The sequence below is a fragment of the Nothobranchius furzeri genome, chromosome 4, assembly GCF_043380555.1.
Source record: "Nothobranchius furzeri strain GRZ-AD chromosome 4, NfurGRZ-RIMD1, whole genome shotgun sequence".
NCBI lineage: Eukaryota > Metazoa > Chordata > Actinopteri > Cyprinodontiformes > Nothobranchiidae > Nothobranchius > Nothobranchius furzeri.
Genome location: NC_091744.1, coordinates 895,839 through 917,562, shown reverse-complemented (window position 1 = coordinate 917,562; position 21,724 = coordinate 895,839). Strand labels below are relative to the sequence as shown.

Sequence of the window (21,724 nt, the reverse complement as noted above, 5' to 3'; positions counted from 1 at the left end):
ACTGCCCTGTCTGCCCGTGCCTAAAACCGCTACTGGAGCTGGGTTAGTTCAGGTAAACGAGTCTTAAAGTCAAGGCACAGATAAGGACGTGGCTAGATGTACCCAACAGTAGAGTATCAACCGGCATTGAGGTGTGGCAGCACCACTCCTTAAATCCTCTGGCCAGGCTGATGGTAATTAGCTGCAGCTGCTGCTGCTACCCAACACACTCACCTGCAAACAATGAAGGGAAAATAGCAGCAGAAGCAGAGAGAAGGCAGAACCATGACAGTTTCCCATTAGAGCATACTGTCAAGACCCCCCCCCCCCCCCCCCCCCCCCGTGTCCCCCCCACTTCTAAAGTGAAAATTGCGTCCTTACAAACATGTAATGTGTAACTTGTAGATGAATGCATATCTGTTTTTGCTCTTGTCTTTATGACAAAGTACCCTTTTGATGCTCTGCAACACCTTGCTTTCAGCTATGATTAACAACAACACAATCTGATGATCAGACCTGGTGCATCACTGTCAAAACTTGGTGAATCATTAGCAACCAGGATGAAAACCTGTCATAATTACTACCTAAAACTAACTTCAGGGTAATTTCATTTTTGCTTTCCATGGAGCTGATGTGGATTTTACAGAAACCAGAACTTTTGGGACAGTTGCTCTTTTAAATGATTCTAAGAAGTTAACTTTAATCTGCTGCTCATCTAAAATGTTAAATAGATTCACAGTAAATATCTGGAGGAAATATCCAGTCTGCCTAATAAATGATGAAACGACTACCTATCAGATATTAAAGGATTTGAGATATCAATCTTAATTCCTACTTCTGCAGTTGTTAATATATAAAAATAATTTCTATTAGTATAAACAATTCTGTTGACACCTTTAATTTCACTGTTAACTAGTAAGAATAATATTCTCTGTCTAGCCCTATGCTAACAATAGAAATTGATGGGTTTCAGGAGCAGCTCGCGGTTTAAAGATTTTACCTTTAGCAGCGGGGCTGGCGTGTCGCACCTGAAAATGTCCACGTCGCAGTTGGTTTCAATCACCCTCCTAGAATATAATGGATTCTAATTTGAAGCGGTGGTGTTCTGCTGCCATTCCAAGCTGTTGATGCTTCCAGTGAAGTAGGGATTAGCGTTTACTAAAATGATTTTTTTCAAACCATTAGGTTTCACATTGAAGATTTATTTATGTTCTTAGAGCATCAGACAAAAGATGTTCTCTTCTTTCTAATGAGGAATCTTCTCTTTTAGGTATGGGCCAGAGGTTGCTGCAGCAGTGGCCAATGACCCTAACGCCATGCAGCGTCTCCAAGAACAGGCTCACCACCAGCACCATCATTCAGGAGGAGCTGGAGGCAAGCTTCCACCATCTACCTCTTCTAGCACAGGAATGCTTCATGGATCAGCCAACACCAGCTCCTCTCGCCTTTCCACTTTGCCACAGGTAGAAAAAATGGCTAGTGCTTACTCTGACGCAATGGGCAGTAAAAGCAACTACATGGATATTAGGACAACGGGAGTGGCAGCAGAAGGTAGAGATGGAGTTGTGGCTGCAACAGGACTAGCTATTGGAGGAGAGGTAGTGGTTGATATGAGAGGTGGAGCTGATAATGGGATGGAGGCTGGGGAGGATTCAGATGATGACGGTCATGGCTCAGCTTCAGAAATCTCCACAATCGCCAAGGAAGTGGACAAGGTGAACCAGATCATCAATAACTGTATTGATGCCCTAAAGATGGACGCATCATCGAATGCTGTGGCTACAGCTGACAACGGCAACTCACTGTCCTCTCCTTGCATTGCATCCGTCCCCCGCAACTTCCTGCCCCTCTCTCCTGGCCACCTGGGAGATCAGATCATGGCCTCTTCTCCAAAGGTGCATCCAAAGTCTCAAGCACACCCTCAGCCTCACCCACAGCCACACTCTCAAACTCATTCTCAGCCTCATCTTCAGCCACACCCTCATCCTCATCCTCAGTCACACCCTCATCCTCATTCTCAGCCACACCCTCATCCTCATTCTCAGCCACACCCCCAGCCTCAGCCTCATCCCCAGCCTCACCCACAATTACATCAGCAGCCCCATCCATCTATGGCGCCAGTGCCCTTGGTCATGCCCCTGTCTGAACGGCCTGGAATCAGTGGAGGTGGGTTCCTTACCCCTCCTTACCGTGACCCACCCCCAGCTAATGCAGTGCGGCCTCTTCAAAGGCAGCTGAGTGCTGACACAGCAGTTGTGAAGAACCGTTGTAGCACCCCTGCATCAGGAACTGGCAAGAATGCAAGAGTGTACAGTATGGAAGTCCCTGAGCAACGCCACGATCCACCCAAGTATCCCTCAGAGAAGGGGAGTCCTGTTGCCTGTAGCGATAGTGGAGGTGGAGGTGGAGGCACTGGTGGTGTAGGGGGCTGCAATGGCAATGGGAAGGGAAACCTGAATAGTGGTGGGTTAAGTTTAAATGGGGGTGGAATTGGATGTAATAATGGAAATGGTGGTGGATGTGGGGTTGTTGGCGCTGGACAGCAGCAGCATCATTTAGAGGTCCAGCAAGACTACCACAGCACAGAGCACCGGCACTCCTTTCCTGCACTCTACTATGAGGATGGTAATGACCTGCCCTCACCAGCCCAAAGGGCCTCATTTCTCAAGCCACGGGGGCGCACCAAAAGAGATGCCACAGTCACCTATTCCCAGCTCTCTCCTTCTCGTCACCACAGCTACAACTCTGGCTACTCATCTAGTCCAGAGTACTCGTCTGAGAGCACACTGCGAATCTGGGAGCGATTTCGACCATACAAGAAAAACCCCCGTGAGGAAGCATCCTACATAGCAGCAGGTCATGCGTTGCGTAAGAAGGTGCAGTTTGCCAAGGACGAGGATCTTCATGATATTTTGGACTACTGGAAGGGTGTTTCTGCCCAGCAGAAGCTGTAAGCTGGAAAATCAAAGGCTAAGACCCTTTGGAAGTTCTCTAGGTGAACATCAACAGCAGACTAGTAAAGAGCATAGATGTTGTCTCTACAAGACAGACATGGATGGTTCCTAAGAGGCGTCTAGTGGCGTGGATCACTCAGCCTATAGGTCCAGAGTTCAAACGCTATTCTCTCTGAGTGATTTGAAAATTTCAGTGATACTTCAGTGACATTTTTTGTGGTTGTTCCAGATGATCCTGCTTTTCACCACAACAGTGAGAGTAAGAACCAAGCATTTTACAAGACTGCCTCATACTGGGCACTTTGGTCCTCACAGGCTTCACTGACTTCTTTAGTTTGTTGTAATTAGCAAATTAGGGTGGTGACAAGCACCTTCTACCTCATTACTGACACACTGTAGCTTTACTGTTTCACTAGAAATCGCAGCATTAATGACTTAAGACCCGGCCATCTTTTTCTTCCTAATTCCATCAAACTACCATTTACAAAACAATAATTTCACGACGCCGCTTCCACTTTTCCTTCTACAGAAGCACCATTTAGGGTGATAATGAGCGGACGGGATGAAGATTTATTTGCATTTGTATTAGAATGCCTTTCTTTAGGGAGGGCATTAAATGATCCTTATCAGGCTAATTGTTCCCCCTGGCAATTTGCCAGTGTAAGGGAAGGTCAGGGACACTATTTGTTGAGCATGCTTATTGATGTGAAACACCTAACTACATATGTTCAGTAATGCACACATACAGATAGTGAATGTTAGTGCGAGTGATTACATGTATGTGGGAGGGTTGAGTTGGGGCTGAGGCATTCATTATTCTCAGGCTCCTCCATATGAGCAAAGGGGATAGTTAGAGTAGCGTAGTTGGAGAGTCATGTTTGTATTTTAAGGTGTGTGAATGAATAAAAGCTTTGCTCATTCCGCAAATGTAGATGCGTGAAGCAAATCTCTTCATAACTTTGAAGCTTATTTCCTATTTACAGGTGTCGCACATTTGGTTTGATAAGCGATATTAGAAGCTTGAAAATTTACATTTCAATAATGTGAGTCGTGCAGAAATGACTCCTGGGCGGGTTGTGAGGGCTGGAAAGGCAAACGTAGGCTCCTGTACTGAAGAACCCGGTAATCACATTAAGGACCTGAGCCAGACTGAGAGAAGGTTAGAGGCTTTCTGTAAACATGCCAGTGTTAAGGTGAAGCGACGTGGTTCAGTGGGTTTTTGGCTGTAGATTCATCAGCTCTGTGCGGTGGGAATAAATGGTAAAACGAGTGAAGTCCCCGAGGTTCTTATCAGCCTCCAACCTTATGGCTCAACACACTCGCTATGTGACCTCGATCTGGTCTGAAGGAAATAAATAAATAGATAAATGATAGCTGGTAGCTTGCTATGGACCAAAGTGCCCTTGGGAGGTAAGATTTAGGCAGTTTCTCACTTATTTACATTTCTTTTCGTCTGAGGCTGATTGTTGAAATAAGGGAAGCAACTAACTGAAAATCTGCTATGTTGTGTTACAAATACACGTTAACTGAAACAAAAAGGAGCAAGGCTCGGCACCGCTGTGGACCAAACATAAGCAAAGGCTTTCAGAGACTTACAAAGTACCTGTGGATAATTAAAACTACTCTGTTTAGTCTAGCTATCGCCACTTATCCAAAAAAAAACACGAAAATTTTTAATTATTAGTTGGATCTGACCTTCTTTTGGCATCACTTTTCATTCCAACTAGCTTCATCTTGATCAGATTTTTCCCCTATGATCTGTTTTTACCAACAAGGATTAGATTCGACTTTAAAATGTCTGCTCAATTCATTTTCAGCTACTTTTGCGCTCTAGACACCACATCTATCAGACTGAACGTAGTGAATTATTGGCAAACAAGCAGGAGCTGATGTTGTACCCTTGCTAGGGGTCAAAAGATCAAGCCAAAGGGACGTCACCAGACTGGAAGCCTGATTAAAGTCAGTAACAGTTAATTGTCAGTAATTGCTTTTCTCCCCACCTCCCTCATCAGATGACCAACTTCATTCAGAATGTCTTATTTATTTACATATTTATTGCAGAAGTGTGATTTTGGAAAACTAAATCCACATTTTAGGATCTTTATCAGGGCCAGATTGATAGAAGGCTCCTTCCCAGTTTAGTCTTTTGAACATTGCATGGATAAGACTTGAATTTACCCAACTTTTCAGGGCGAGTTTGATAGGAAAATAAATAAATAAATGATCAAAGCAGACAGGAATATTCACTCTCAAGTTACTAGTTACAGCTTAAAAAGTAGGGTTCAATCTTCAGCGACTATAATTTGATGGAAACTTCTGAATTATTTGGTTTGCAGAAATATTTAGTTTAGATTTTTTTTTTCAGCTTAATAAAAGTCGTCGCCAAAACTGTTCGGATTCATTCCCCTTATGACCGCATCTCATAAACATCTGTCGGCGTGAGGGAGAGGAAATATGTTTCCCGTCTTATGCATGTGACCATTTATGCTTCAATTTAAAAAAAAACATTTCTTTGTTTGTTTATTTATTTATTTATTTTTCACATGTTATTGTTTCATCTTGACAAAAGACTACCCTGATCCAAATTTGTCGCATAAAAAAATAAATTCTGATGCTAATTCTCACAACGTGATAATGAAGCCTACTCATTACTTTGGTAACAGATCAACAGGACTTCTTTTGGGAGTGAGTGGAATACCTTTTACAACACACTGAATCCGGGGCGTTTACGTCCCATTTCTAAAAAGGAGATTTGGGTTCTTTTGTTGCCTTTTATTCAAAATCTACTGCCAGCTTTTCCTCATTAGGTTCCAGGAACCACCAATCAATTAGTTTTAGATTAATACCACAGGCTATACGGGCAGAGCGGCATTTTAAAAATAATCACTTCATTTGTAACAATAGGAGGAGTCAGGCTGAGGTTACCTGCAAAGACCCCGGAGGCCTTTAGTTAAGGAATAACATTAGCTCAGATATTCATCCGTTCAGCCCGACCAAACGGAAAGGTCAATTATTCCTTTCTGTCCACAGTTACATGTGCTTTTTCCTACAGTCTTAAAATTATTCTTTGATCTAATTGTTCTTCAAACAGATTTTCTTCACCCACCCTTAATCACACCTAGTAACTCCATATTCGACCGTCCTCAGTAGCCAAGCCTTGCTCCTGCGTACGCCTTTAGATATTACATTACAAGAGCAAAGTGTTTATCCCACTTCCTAACAATGAGAAGTGTCTACCTTGAGCCCCACAGGACCAGAATCCAGACAACAAGACTGCCAAGTGTACAGATACTGTACCTTTGGGATTACCAGCGTGCCACCTCTTTAGTCTTTCTAAAGAAACAGCGATGAATCAATGAAGAGGTTCTGATGTCGGTCTAAAGCCTCCAGAGGGGAAAAAAATACACAATGGAATTTTTTTGGACTTGTGGCAATCTCAATGGAAATGATTCAGAACTGTTGTGAACTGTTGAAGTAAACAGGGCAGTGATCAGATAAGGTGTATGCTCAGCATCAATAGTATAGCCACTGTGATTATAGATGCTTTGGAAAAAGCAAATCGGGTCAAACGGGAAGGATTTTTCTGTTTAAATAAGAATTATGCTTTTTGTTAACGACTCTCACATTTCTGGGTATCGCAGTGTTTTTAACAATTCTGCTGGCTGCCTCGGGGATTCATCACTAAACCACGTTGGTTGCTCATTTCAGGTTTTTCTTTTCTTCTTTAGTTCAGATTTATTCATCTATCCATCCATTTTCTGAACCCGCTTGTCCACGTAGGGTCGCGGGGGGGCTGGTGCCTATCTCCAGCGGTCAACGGGCAATCAGGCGGGGTACACCCTGGACCGAGAGCCAGTCCATCGCAGGGCAACACAGAGACACACAGGACACACAATCATACACAAACACACACACACACACACACACACACACACACACACACACACACCTAAGGACAATTTTAGACAGACCAATTAACCTAACAGTCATGTTTTTGGACTGTGGGAGGAAGCCGGACTACCCAGAGAGAACCCACGCATGCACAGGGAGAACATGCTAACTTTTTTTTAATAGGGTAATATATTTATGTTGTAAACATGTAACATATGAAACATTTTTACATCAGATACATCTCAGAGAGCTGCCTTTTGGTGATGAGTATTTTATGATAATGTGTAAACTGGTTGAACAGTCCTGCTTCTGACTGACGAGCTAAACAAGCTGGGCGATCTTATTGTCTCGTCCTACGATTCCCTTTCAGTTCTTCTGATATCTTCCATCATAAAATTGTTCAAGTTACCCGTCTAAACAAAGCTAAGTGACAGGAGATTGGATGCACAGCTGCTTGGAGTGTATGCGTGATGTGTGATGCAGAGGTTCACTGAGAAACACTGAATAGTTGCTCTTTTCGAAGTACGAGTCATCGTGCTGGATTCACTTGCATGCTGAATTGGAATAAAAGGGGAAAAAAACGGATGGGGAAAGAGTCAGGTCCGAAAAAGCCAGACGGATCACCGTCACTGGAAATTAGCATTCATGGACTCGGCTCACAACCACAAGGTTGAGCTTTTTACTCAATAAAGAAGAGTGAATGTAGGCAGCCAAAGAGTTGCATTGCTCTTAGCCAATCAGAGGCAAACATCTGTGGAAAAGTGTCTTCAACTGACATTTAACAGAGGAGGAGGCCTCAGGTTTCATCTTTCCAGCACCTACACTGCAGCTTTATATCTAATTCCAAAACAGTTTCAGTCTAAGTCACACTGTCCTGTCATCTACGTCCATCCATTTTTAGCTGCTTATCTGGGGTCGGGTCGCGGGGGCAGTAGGCTAAGCAGGGAGGCCCAGACTTCCATCTCCCCAGCCACTTGGACCAGCTCCTCTGGGGGAATCCCAAGGTGTTCCCTGGCCAGGTGAGAGACATATTCCCTCCAGCATGTCCTGGGTCTTCCATTAGGCCTTCTCCCAATTGGTCGTGCCCGGAAAACCTCACCAGGGAGGCGTCCAGGAGGCATCCTGACCAGATGCCTGAGCCGCCTCAACTCGCTCCTCTTGAGCAGGGGCAGCAGTAGCTCAACAGGTTGAGCGGGTTGTCCAGTAATCGGAAGGTTGCAGGTTCGATCCCGGCTCTGGACAGAGAATTCTGCTGTTGTGTCCTTGGGCAAGACACTTAACCCACCTTGCTGGTGGTGGTCAGAGGGACCGGTGGCGCCTGTGCTCGGCAGCCTCGCCTCTGTCAGTGCGCCCCAGGGCAGCTGTGGCTACATCGTAGCTCATCACCATCAGTGTGTGAATGGATGAATGATACACTGTAGTGTAAAGCACTTTGGAGTCCTTACTCTGAGAGGCGCTATACAAGTGCGGGTCATTTATCATGTGATAAACTCATTTTGGCCACTGTCGCGGCTGTTGCTGTTTGCCTCAGAAAACGGACGCTGCAGAGGACAACCAGTGCTGCCTCCACCTCCTACCTGCACAGCTGCACTCACTTGGCCTGATCACCTCCTGAGCAGCGTAAAAGGGAGAGCTGCCAGGAGGAAGAGGGAGACTGGATCTGTGCCAGTCTCTCATGTGCTCCATTTGTTTGTGTTTTAATGGCTTTTAAATGGGTTTTTAGTTCTTTAAGCTTAGTGAAGCTTAAGAGCTTTTGGAGGTTTTTAACAGACGAGGGACCAGAGTGCTGGTTACCTCTTGGCTCCCAAACTTGTGTTTAAGTCAGTGGACTTTGTTTTGTGAATGTTTGGGAGCATTCGATGTCTGTTTTAAACGTAAGCCCTTGGTCATTTTAACAATGTGTTTAAGTACTTTTAGATTTGGGGCTTTTTGTCATTTTAAAATCCTTTTAATAAATCAATGTTTACAATTTCCACAACTGAAGCACATGCCTCTGTGTTACTCCCCGTCCTTCTCCATATCCACCAATAGAGGACGTAACAGCCGCTTGTATCCGCAATGTCGTTCTTTCGGTCTCTACCCAAAGCTCGTGACCATAGGCGAGGGTAGGAACGTAGATCGACCGGTAAATCGAGAGCATCGCCTTCTGACTCAGCTCTCTTCACCACGACAGACCGGTACAACGCCCGTATCACTGCAGACGCAGCACCAATCCGCCTACCGATCTCACGCTCCAGTTTTCCCTCACTCGTGAACACGACCCTGAGATACTTAAACTCCTCCATTTGGGGCAGGACCTCATCCCTGACCTAGATAAGGCATTCTACCCTTTTCCAACTCACTGTCCTGCATCTAATCACAACAAACATTCCCACACAATAGAGCCTAATGACTCCGACTCCTCAGGGGGTGTGGAAGAGGGGGGTTCATATGTAGTTCCTGCTTGTTAAGCAACAACAGACAGCTACAATTTATAAGCTTGACCCTCCCATATTCCAGTTAGAATTGACAGAGCTGCTTGGATGAGAAGCAAAACATCAGCCAGCAAAAGTCTCTGCTCCTTCCATTAACTTTTACTTCCAGAAACAGGAGCACCAGAGCTGTTTTCCTCAAAAAACGACTCATATACTGGAGATCAAAGCTAATAAATTAATAAGAGTATGCCCATTTTATGGTTTAAGGAACATTTATGCAATTTTTTTCACATGCTTAATTTTTTGCAATTACATCAAGTCACACATGTGACCTGGCCATAAATAAAACTCCTCACAAAAATGTCAAATATTCCATTTCTGTGTGATTCTGACTGGTTGCCAACAATTGCAGACCACTGCATTATAACATTTTGTTCTTTTATTACCAAGCCAAAGCTCTGACATAACATAGGGAGAATGAAATAATTTTTAGCTGTAGTGGTTTTCATCTGAAACTTAATTTCATGGATTTTTCACGAATACACTGAAGAAAAAGTTCAGACCTGGTGAATATGAAACTATCTACTTTGCAAACACTGAGGGGAAGGGAAAGACTTGCTTTCAGGCCTTATTACCAAATGTTCAATAAATTAATCTGGAGATTTTACAAAAGCTTCTAACAGAAAATAAAAACTTATAATCTTTCACATTTGGAAATCTGAAGAATTTGACATATTTTAACATTACAACATTCTGCACAGCCTCGGCAGCGATTAATGCTAGTAGAGTATTTTAGCACTTTATTTCAGCACTGTGATCCTTAAGTACTCATTGGCTGTGTCTAAAAGAAAATGTCTCCTCGAAGGTGTTGCCCTTTATGGTTGTTTCTAATTGAAAGCTACGTACTGCAGCTGTTTACTCCTGTTTATTATTTTAAGTCGCTCTCAGCCCCGGCTACTTTTGCAGGCTCCACAGAGGAAGCAGGACTGTCGTTCCAGTGCACATAGTTGTTATCTGTCCGTTGTTGAGAAAAAAATCATCGATTTGTTGATTCAATCGTTGGTTGATCTGATCGTTGTGACTCATCATCGACGACTAACCGAGGAAGTTTCCTGGTGAAAGAAACAAACACGGAGGAGTTTTTAACCGGGGGCTAACTGTGACAAACACACTCTCCGACACAAACACACACATAAGCTAATGTAGAGAATCAACGATTATATTGTACGTGTTTGAATAGTTTAGAGTTCCACTTTATGGACATGAAATGTAACACATACACACACACGCACACTTTAGCACACGGAGATCCTTGTGCACACACGGCGTGACACGCCACATTATCAAATGCCTACACTACAAATGAGCTCATTATTTAAATTGTTTACAGACGCAAATAGTCTTAAAAGTGCCAAAAAAGGCAAGTGTAATGAGAACGTGCAAAGGAACCAAACATCTGTGGAAAAATGTCTTCAATGTGCTGAATGTTTGATTTAAGCTTTTGTGTTTTTATTTTTTATAACTGCTCACCTTCCCTTGTTCCTACTCTTCTGTTACAACTGTGTTTCCATCGTTGCGAAGAATTCTGTCACATGTGAAGTTTTCATGGCTCCCCCGGTCTATCTTTAAACTCCAAGCTAGCAAATGTGTTTTAACGAAGAGCACAATTTATAGTCAGTAAGTGGAACCAGGCATACGTGAATCTTTAGCTGGCTTTGGGAAATCATAAGGATTCACTGTTTTTGTCTATGAGCAGATCCAGCCTGAGCCAAACACCTTCACAGCTGTGTAGAAGAGCTGATAACACACATGTCACACTGAAGTTGTTCCCAAGTCTTTTACTTTTCTTTCAGGAGCATCTGAAGGAAAATTATGGTCTGGTCCTTTTTGACTATTTCTGCTTTGCTGCTGCAAATGGTTTCACAGTAAACGGGGGCACTAATGCACAAAATGTTTCTGCCTCTCAAAGAAAAGTGAAACTATTTTTGAAACTGTCAACCGTGTTTAAGGAAAACAGGTGTAACAATTTATTTTATTTTTTCGTCGAAAGGAGACTGCAGTTTTAGCTTGCTTTTAGCACCCCCTAGTGTCCGTTTAGTGAAACTTACATCCTCGTTTTGCGTTTGTCTTTTTAACTCCATTTTTTAACAGCTGAAATGTCTCCTCAGCCTTCATTAGTTTCTACAAGAGTGGTTCATCACCAAAATAATTAAACCAGCTGTGTAATTGATCTAAAACATGCAGGAAACGAGCTGGAAGCAGACTGCAGCGCCAGATATGTCAGCTCCACTTTTTGTAAGTTAAACAGGAGGCAGCCCGCCACTCTGAAGTCTGGCATTCTCTCCACTGAGAGCGGTGGGGGCATGAGAAACATTTCCTTAACTCTGAAAAGGATCATTTTAGCACGTACTGGCTCAAGAAAATGATTTAAATATGAAAAAGTTGCATAATATGGCTTTGAACAAGTATCAGTTAGCCCTCGTTTACTGGTCATCCTAGTCTTTCTGTACCCTATTTTGCACCTTACGTGTCGATACCTTCACTTCAAAAAGACAAACTCTGTTGTGTCAAACTGCAGCTTTTCCTGAACACATTCTGAACTAAACACCGGGCAGAACCGCTGATGATATGAGTGTGTATGAGTGTGTCTGTAAGAATATGAATGTGTGATTGAGGGATTTTGTCAGGAAGGTCCGTTCTGTGGAGGGAGTGACAGCTCAGGCAGGGTATCTGAAGCATTTTTAATTAATCTGCCTTTCAGTCTCCGGGGCTCTCCAATAAGGCTGTGCTCATTCACTGGCTTGCTGTCACTCACGGACACACACACACACACACATGCACACACTCTGTTGCTCTGTAACACAAGCAGAGATTGTAATTGCATGCTGCCAGTGTCATGCATGCTTATCGTTTACAAGTTTGCAGTCTGAATGCAAACAATCAGCTGAACAAGCACCACACACAAACACGACTCCTGTATAACGACACGATCCTTCAGAAAGCAGCACACCAGTGTCATTTTGCTTCATTTTACTGGTTGAGAGAACATTTTCTCTTCACCCCTCAGCTCATTTTTACCTGATTAACATCAGCACAGCAGGGTTAGTTAGTGCTCTCACAACCAGTGTGGTATGATGATTGCCTGTTTAGCAGCAAAGGGCAAAATTATACTGAACAGATGTCCAGTGGGGATGGTTTTGGGAATATTTTAAACCCCTTTACCTCCAACTGGAATAATTATCTTGCAACTGAAGTTTAGCTCTTTAAAATCAAGAGAAAAAGCCACAAGCAAGATAAAAAGCAAAGTGAAGCACAAAATATGAGAATTTTTTTTGAAAGGGGGAAAAAATGCTACGAGAGGAGACGCTTATCATTTCAACTCTAGAAAGCCAATTTTAGCAGCTCGGTGTCTGCAGTGCATCTTAGTGTCCCGTTGTTAAATCCCTTTGTGTAAACGACCTTGGCGCACAGATCTGTGGAAAAGAAGCTGGATTATACAAGGGGTGTCTGCGTGTTGACAGTGCAGCTGAGAGCCGACAGCTGGAAATATCCGCGAGTGAACGAAGCGCCGAAGCTGAAAACATCTCTGACACCTTCGCTGTGGTCAAAGTGTGAGTGATTGTAGATATTTTTAAAGATTATTCTACAGCAAGTACATTTTATCAGCAAATCTGTCAAACGGATCGAAACCAAATCCAAGTCATTTTAAAAACCGTGTGAGTTTGTGTCAGTAAAAGGTGTAGTTAGCAGACGCACACGAACAACATGAAAAAAGACTAGAAATCATATAAAAGTTTAATGTTCTATCATCCTTGGTCTAACCAGCCCTAGCCTGAGTGTGCTGTTGCCAAAGATTTGTGTGTGCCCTTTAAGCACTTGAGAAAACAGTGAAAGGTTAGAAACTTTTTTGTAAATCAGGGCACTAACATTTTGAAGCTTCTTTTTGAATTTCAGTGTGCCATTTGTGAAACTCCACAAGGTAGCACATTTAGAAAATTAGCCACAAATTGGTTCCCTTTATATTACTTCTAGCTAAAAGGACATCTGACCGGTAAAAATTCCTCAAGACGGGGAACTCTTTTAAAAAAGCTACAGCACCGAGCCGTCTGACGAGGAGCAAGTCGTTCAGGCTCAGCAGAGTTAAGAGCAGCACGTTAATACATTAGAAGAAAAGTGCAGCAGCACCCACCTCCTGCCCCTTCTCACTTAACTAACAATTGCTTTGGCAATTACTAACTCAAGAACACGATCTGAGGGAAACGCTGAAGCTTTCTGAAACTCTGCAGGGTCAACAGAGTCTGAATTTAATAACAGGCACCCAAACGGAAAGCTGTTTATTGCAGCTATACGGAGGCAGGTTGTTGATGGTGATGTTCCACAGATAAACATAACAAAGCAACATTCATTACATACTATTTTGTATTTTTTTGTGTGCAGACTTTCAGTAAAAATCCCCATTTTCTATTACAGTATGTCCAAATACCTCACACTGCATGTGAAATCAGTGGTAAATACACTGATAATGATGGACAATCAGTGTAGGAACTCGTAATCAGCTGTGAAAAGAGTAGTTCGACTAAAGTCCTTTTTTGTGCCTCATTGATTTATATGAAGGTGTTCAGGTTTTCCCCGATGGGAATCTGCTGGAAGAAGTGGCCGTTGCCTTTACAGTCTTGTACACCAGACTTTGATCAATTAATCACGGCCCGCTGAGGACTGAGACATGTACTGGCATGAAAATTCTCAATTTTAAGGCCCTCCGTCACACGAGATAAAGGCATCTCGAAGATGTACATAAAATAAATCTGCCAGAGCATGTACATGGATGCTCTAGGCAGGTTTGTCAGGGGAGTTTTGAGTATTAAGGCTCCTCGTTGATTTGTGAGTACTCTGATTTTTTGTAACAAGGTTGGTTTATGTAACAAAACCCTAGGTGGAGCATGGTGGCCACGCATCCAAGACAGTGGAAACAAATGCACCGTCTTTGAGAATTCCAAACGTCCAGCCTCATGTCTGCAGCCCCATCACGAGATGTTTGAGAATTCTGAAGTTGTCTAAAGCCCGGCGCACACAGCAGGATTTCAAAACAGTTGTCCGATCTTTAAAGGATGTGCGACCATGCAGACGGTCACAGAAATAGCAGTTTTGGTCCAACAGCAAGTTGGCAACCCCCCAATCCGCTTTCTCTCACAGGTTGGGAATCTATTTCCAACTATAATGATCGTATGTGGCTACCGAGTGTTGGACATGATGACTAGCCGACAAATTTGTTGTGGTTTTTGATTTCGTTGTTATTTATTCAAACTAACAAAGTACAGCAGCAGTGTAGCTAGCTAGTCTCTTATTCTTCTTAGTTGAATTGGCAGACTCCATGCTTCCAGGGCGCACTGCTGCCCTCTGCTGTTTCTTTCAGGTTACAGTCATAGTGCAAACTCGTAACGCGAAGCTCATACGTCCACAGATAGCTGCTGTATTTCAAGATGGTGGATGGCCATGGAGCATCAGTCACAGTTTGTGTATTTGAAAATGTAAAATTTCAAGCTGAGAGGAATATTTACAATTGAAGTAGGTGGGAAATATTAATGCAAATGGACACGTTTGTGCACTGGATACACAGAGTTTTGTAGTAAACAGGTGGAACTATTACACACTGGGGCTTTGATGTTTCATGATTTCACCAGAGATATGCATTTATTTTCATTCTTTATCCCGTGCAACATATTAGGTCTGTAGTTGAGAGAAATGTCAAGCCCAGCAATCGATCACAGGCAGCAGCTTTGGTTGCCGGTGGAGACGGGCGGAACAGTCAAGGTTGCTAGGTAGCTGATAAGAACACGGGCTCTCATTAATTGCCTTCTGTCACTGTGTTGGAGAAGTTGCTGGGTGGCTAATTCTGCTGCACATATGCATGCACAAACACTTGCACAAACACACATACACACACACAGTGATGTGCACGAAGCTTTCAGGCACATCCCATGAGTTAATGACCTTTCCAGACCAGCATCTATCTTCTGAGAGTCTGTGAAAAAGGATCAAAGCAAGAGAGATGCAGACATGCAAACGAGGAAACAAGATTTAAACATCTTTCAACATTTATGAGGTAACAATTACTGATTTATTTATTAATTTCCTGCCTTCCCGATAATTTGTCTGGACAAGCATGAGATTCTCAGAATCTGAAAGAGGTACAACCATGCCCCGAGCAAGCTCTTCCTTTATGAAATCCGCTTGAAATGTGAGCATCATTATCCTACCAGTTGAGGGCTAATTTGGACAGCTTCTGGAAAATTGCAGCCTCAAGGTGGTGATGTCATCCGTCTTTTGGTCAGAAACGTAATCGGCATTCACCTCTGATGAGCCGGCTCGGAGTCGTTCGATTTGATGAGACAGTTTGGGTCCCATGCTGACTTTCATCAAAGCTTTGCTGTGAAAAACAACTCGACAATCCCGGCTGGTTTTTGTTCAGGGCTTTAATTTGTGAAGCTACCTCATTAAATAAGCACCAGTATACATCTGTTATCTCCTAAAGCTGCAGAATGTAACCCTCTAGAGTATAATCGTTGTAGGATTAAACCAAGGCATTACTTTTTGTGTCTAATAGTCAAACTCTTCACCATCTTTCCAAACAAATTACAAATAAGCAGTGCTTTAGCTTTGACTTATTAAAAAGGAGTCATCTTTTAATGGCCTCCTCATTATTAAATAAACAGCTGTTTTAATACCCATAAATAATAACATGAAAGCTTAATAGAACATTTTTTGTGTCATTTCAAAAAGGAGAAGGCTCACAGTCGGTGATGCCAGAGTGAGCACAGTGTGTTGAGGACATTGTGTACCAGCCCACACCATCACACTGTGCAAAGTTTTGCTTTAGGGATGCTGTGAAATGCGGTTAGGATTGTCAGTCTGACTGTTGGATCATCAGGTTTGGGGGTAAAAGATGTCAAGATAGAGAAAGGTGAAGAAGATAACTGTGGTGAAAAACAAAGAAGTTTCAAAAGGTAAAGCACATAAAAAGCTGAGAGGAAAGTGGAGTCCTTTTCGTTTACTTCTAATTCAAGAATGATGAGAAAATGCATGGGATGCTGATGTGGAAATTAAAGGGCTGTGCTTGAAGGAATCCACATCGCCCATTTTCTTATAGTCCAGACTTGAAAATTTGGATAATTTTATTTTAAGAAATAATCGACTCATGGGCATTTTATTTAAATCTGATAGATAATCTGTTCAGTCTCACACATTCTTGCAAGATCTCACCCAATCTGTTACCTTTTGCAGAATGTGGTGGAAATAGCATTTAGCTCCTTCTAGAGCAAACTGTAGTTCAATGCCTTAGAAACTAAAGGTAGCTGTTTTTGTGCTGACTAAATGTGATTAGCTCTTACTGACACATTTTTATATATGGCGGTAAGAGCTAATATATGTATATATGTATGTATATATATATATATATATATATATATATATATATATAAACTGTTAGCTCCTACGCTCCAGTGGAACCTCTGCTGCACCATCCAGTATTGTAGCTGTTAATCACAGTGTGTTTATTTAGAGAAACATTTTATGTTTATGTTTTAAGTAATTCTTCCACAGTGTAATGGCAGATTGCCCCGTTGACTGACATCTGTAACGGTCATATCGCAGCGCTTTATTGGTTTGGTGGGCCAATCACAGCAGTCTTACCAGCCAGGTGGGTGGGATGTTACTGCGACTGAGTGAAACTAAGATGGTGATGGCTCTATTGTGGTCTAATCACAGCGCTCTATTGGCTTAATGGGCCAGTTACAGCACTCTAATAAAAAATAGATGGCGACGACTCGTTTGAAACGGCTTTGGCTTCAACTTTGGACTATTTAGACTTAGGCTTGCCTTTCAGTCAAGAGCAGATAGAGGTACTTGGGTTTATTTAGGAAAAGGATGTATGTGCATCTTTGATGTAGTATGGTGGACTGCCTCATTGACATCTGTAGCAGCAAGTGTGTCACGTTGTTTGTTATCCAGTAGCATGTGGAGACAGTTTGAAACAGTGTTTCCCAACCCTGGTCCTCAGGGACCACTGTCCTGCATGTTTTCCATGTTGCCCTTTCAAACAGCAGTGTGTCTCCTCTGCCACACACCTGACTTAAATGAATGAGTGATTAACTGGTATCTGCAGCACTTGATGTCCTCCTGAGGAGCCGATGTAAATCAGGTGTGCTGATGCAGACATGGAAAACATGTAGGACAGTGGTCTCTGAGAACCAGGGTTGGGAAACACTGAGAGTCCTAGCTCCAGCCCCACAACTGAAAGTCGTCAATGGGCCGTGGCCAGAATATGCATCCACGTACATAGGATGGCTTGCCAGGCTAATGCTTTCCTGCTGATTAAGCTTTAGTGTATTTTCTGATTAACTAGGAATTATTTCTTTAAGATGGTTTCCTCCTTTTAAGAGAAACAGATCCACTTCAGATTCATGGTTATAATAAATACCATCTAAACAGTAACCACATACTGGTGAGGAGCATCCTGCAGTACACTTTTAGCATGTTTTAAAAGTTTGTCTGAATGATATATATACTTCCCGTGGGTGGAATCTGCCCTGCACAGCATCTCCTACTGTGGAAAACACAGAAGAAAACAATCAAAACAAAATGTAGTAGTAATAGGCAACATTTTAGGGTTACAGTGAATTGTTTGTATTAATCTACAACAACAAGCTGCCATCTTTTCCTCTAAACGAATCATAACATTTTCTGCAACATACCTCTGTATAACCTTGACTGTCTGAGGTTTGGATCTTCTCACTTCACGCCCTGTTTTGGGCCAGCAGACACTACATCCTGACCGATTTTAAAATAGATCTTCCACCCATGAAATTCATGAGTGATTCATTGCAGATTTATGTGAGAGTCAAAGTCATGCCAATGATTTTTTAAATCAGTTCTTTTCCACTATAAAGAGTAAAGAAAGGTCAAGAGCCAAAGTTAAAGACAGACAAAAGAAAAAAACTTCAAGGATTCCAAAAGTGTCTCATAAGACATGATATAAGGCGTCTGTTGTGCTCCAGACAGAAAAAAACACACAATTGGCATGCAGAGAGATGGTTGTGGGAGACTTGGAGATAGATGGAATGAGACTTTCCAGAAATGATTCTGAGTCTTGCATGGGTGAGCACTGACCCCCTCTTTTCTAAGCCCTATCCCATCTTTTTCCGCTCATCCCTTTCACTCTTTTAGTCTCCATCACTTCCCCATTTTTCCCGTTTCTTTTTCCCTGTGCACCCACACCCCTGTGACCCTCACCCCTCCTCCCCCTCCTGTGCTCCCTTGCTGCTGGACTGACTCCATGTTTTAGGGTTTTAACTAAAAGCGGTCTAGCATCTCTAAGAAAGATGACAAATCCCCTGTGTGTGACAGAAACCAATGCATGAGTCCTGCAAAATGACATCATCAATGTGAGGGTGTACAAATATGACTATTATTATTATTATTGTTGTTGTTTATTGACTGGTGCATGAAAAATAGTTCTGATGCTAAAGGATCCACCGCTCCATTATAGCTGAGATCTTGTTATCAGAGCTACTTTTCCAGATTGGACAAAATGAACAGAGAGAGGGGGGGAGGGAGGGAGAAAAGGAAGCTCCTGTGATTAAAAACTGATAAAACAGCAGCAGCACACACACACACACACACACACACACACGCACGCACACACACACACACACACACACACACACATTTTGGTCCACTGGAGACAAAGAAACGTTGACCCCACTGAGGGTCTTTGAGAGCCAGAGAGCTGCATGTCAGTGAGACATATGAAAGAGATGATCTGCCTCATATCCCACTGTGCATTAGAACAGTAAATGCTCAATTAAAAGCAACTATTGAACAGTTTAATAAGGGAGAATCAATGGTACTTATCAAAACAATGAAAACCAAAAAAGAGGAACAGCTTCAGTCAGTGTGGTTACCTGTGTACTGACTGACATCAAAGTCGATCCAAATCAATCTTATTGTAATGAGCTGGGAGTCTTTATCCTAGTTTACATGTGCAATAGAAAACCAGTCTCTTAAATAAAATGTGTTCCACTCCAGTCCAGTAGGTGGCGACATGCCCCTTTTCATGCCGGCATTCTTCCGGTTAGCTTATAGCAACACAAGCAGTAAACAGAGGCTGGTGGGAGTGAAGCAGACAGAATTGAAACTAGATATGCACAATGGCTGAAGGAATGTGTAACAACAACCCTGCAGCACAGCTTATTTGGTACGTACGGTCATGTTTTACGATATTACGCGTATAGCTTTGTGATGATGGTCTTGCCAGAACACCGCTTCCGTGATCTTGTCCCTTCCAGAATGCGAGTGTCTTACTGGTTTTGCTCGGCTGATCCGTTTACATGTGAATGTAATCGGATCGCTACCCTATTATCTAGGTGCTTCAGCTCGATTAAGTCCATTTCACCTTCCGCCAGGCTAACACGTTTACATGCAATTTAGAAAACTGACATGAGTCTTTTTAGAGCAATAGTTCAGTTTTCTTATGTGCATGTAAACCCGCTGACTGCAGTAAACTGAAGAACTTAAAAGACGGTAAAACTCTGTGGTTCCCAAATACTTGTTCCCTTTGGTAAGTCATTAAGAAGCTGCTGCATGTATTCATTCAGAGCTTTTTCCACACACAACTAACGTTGTTTTCTTCAGATTATTGCAACATTTTGTCATTTTGATTGTATTCCCCTTCACCAACGTCAGTAACAGTGTTGCTGTGCTTGGATCAGTTTTTATTCTCTTGTCGACTGTTGTTGATGGTGTAACCGTAAAACCAATGTTTACACAAACAGTTTTAAAGATTAGAGTATTTTTAGACAGCACTAATGGTGGACTGGTCGTTGGTCCAACAATCTTGTTGGATATAACGCTTTCTTCAAACGGATGGCTTCCAGGAACAGATATGATGGGTAACCGGTAGTAATTATAACATAGAACCATGCTTGAAATGGCTGAAATATCCCTTTAAAACTATCTGCAGTGGTTGTGAATATCCCCTGAGACCACTAAAGTGACTCCCTTAATTTTGTTTTATAAATCTAAATTTGGGTGTTGATTAATCAGTTTTTTTGAGTGATTTTAATTTATTTAAATTTTGGAAAAAGTGATAAAGTGACATCTTTATGTAAGACTTGCAGTAGCTAAGTAACAGAAACAAAGTTTAGAATGTGAAGGTGAACAAAAAACAACTGTGTAATTAATATTGGGTCACGATTTATTTTTATTTTTTTTAACTGACAGAAAAAACAATGTTTTGGTCAGTCGCTGTTTTCTGTTGGGAAAACACAACAAAGTGCGTTCTCTTTCTTACTCTAGCCTCTGGCATTGTGTGAAGTTTCATTTTAGGAACCTAGAAAAGTTGTGCCTTTACTCCGCCTTAGGAGAGGTTTGCTAGGAAGGGATCACTTTGACTAAAATTAGAATAATGAAAACAAGGGAGCGTGGCATCTTTGGTTACATACAGTACTTTTGTAGAAATCATTCAAATTACTGTCTTTTGGTAGCTTCAGCTACTTTCCTTTCCAGTTTAGTGTAAAAAAAATGCTAGTTTAACCTCCAATTGTGACTGTGGGTGTTTCTCAATGTCAAGGAACCTTGCCTTGATGCCTTGGTCCCGCCCCGGTCGTCTAGGAGATATGTCATCAGGAACCGTCAAGGCGTGTGTGCTATCATATTGCAACTTAGACGTATAAAATATAACTTTACCTCATGTGTCACATGCCTTGCTAGGCCAGGCGCCTTGACATTGAGGAAACACTGTAAAGCTTTCTTTACTCAACCATACATTGAAAAACTCAAGAAGTGACATCACTGATGGTCTGAAGAGGAAACTGCAGTTTTACTGGATCACAACAATCCAAACATCCTTCTCAGATGATTTCTGTCCACACAGTCGCCTTCCCCTCTTCGCTAAATTCCAAACTACATATAATTGTATTTCATGAGCTGTTGTATGACTTTAATCATATGGACCTAATCAGCTCCTCTGGCTCTGATCTCCTGCTGTTGCCATGGCGATAGCCCCAGGTGGCACACTGGTGGACTTCAGATCCACGGGTTTTCTCACGCTGCTGAGCTATCACCCCCATCTCAATTAGTGCCCAACAATAGTCTCTCTGAGATGAAGATTCGCTGAATGAACCAATTAACAAACTCGCCACCCTTCATGTTAGCAGACAATCATCTTGCCTTCCAGCTACTCAGAAGTAATTCTGCCTTTTGAGTGGCCAGTATTGACGCCGTCTCCCTCCCTCACTCGTCTCTCGCCGTTCTCCAGCTGTGTCACGCTCCAGCTGTCCTCTCGCCTCCCCCTCATACCCCCCCACCCCACCCCCAGGCTTTTTTTTTTTTTTTTTTTTTTTTTTGCCCTTAACTGTAAACAGTCAAATCACTGCCATTGTTAAGGGGGAGAAAGGAAATAATTAAGTTTTTGGAAACTGCTCAGTAATG

The 21,724-nt window shown here is 42.5% G+C and overlaps 2 protein-coding genes across 3 annotated transcripts in view; one reads left to right on the top strand and one right to left on the bottom strand.

Moving 5' to 3' along the window:
- The window catches only part of LOC107391362 (protein phosphatase 1 regulatory subunit 29), a 312,738-nt gene extending 292,149 nt beyond the window's left edge, over positions 1 to 20,589 (top strand). For both annotated transcript variants that reach the window (XM_015968644.3, XM_054743519.2), the window contains one exon: positions 1,250 to 20,589. In XM_015968644.3, coding sequence (XP_015824130.1) covers positions 1,250 to 2,933 — 1,684 coding nt within the window. In that variant the 3' untranslated portion in view covers positions 2,934 to 20,589. The remainder of the gene's footprint in view (positions 1 to 1,249) is intronic.
- LOC139069571 (involucrin-like) overlaps positions 1 to 21,724 on the bottom strand; it is a 299,878-nt gene that overhangs the window by 196,889 nt on the left and 81,265 nt on the right. The window lies entirely within an intron of this gene.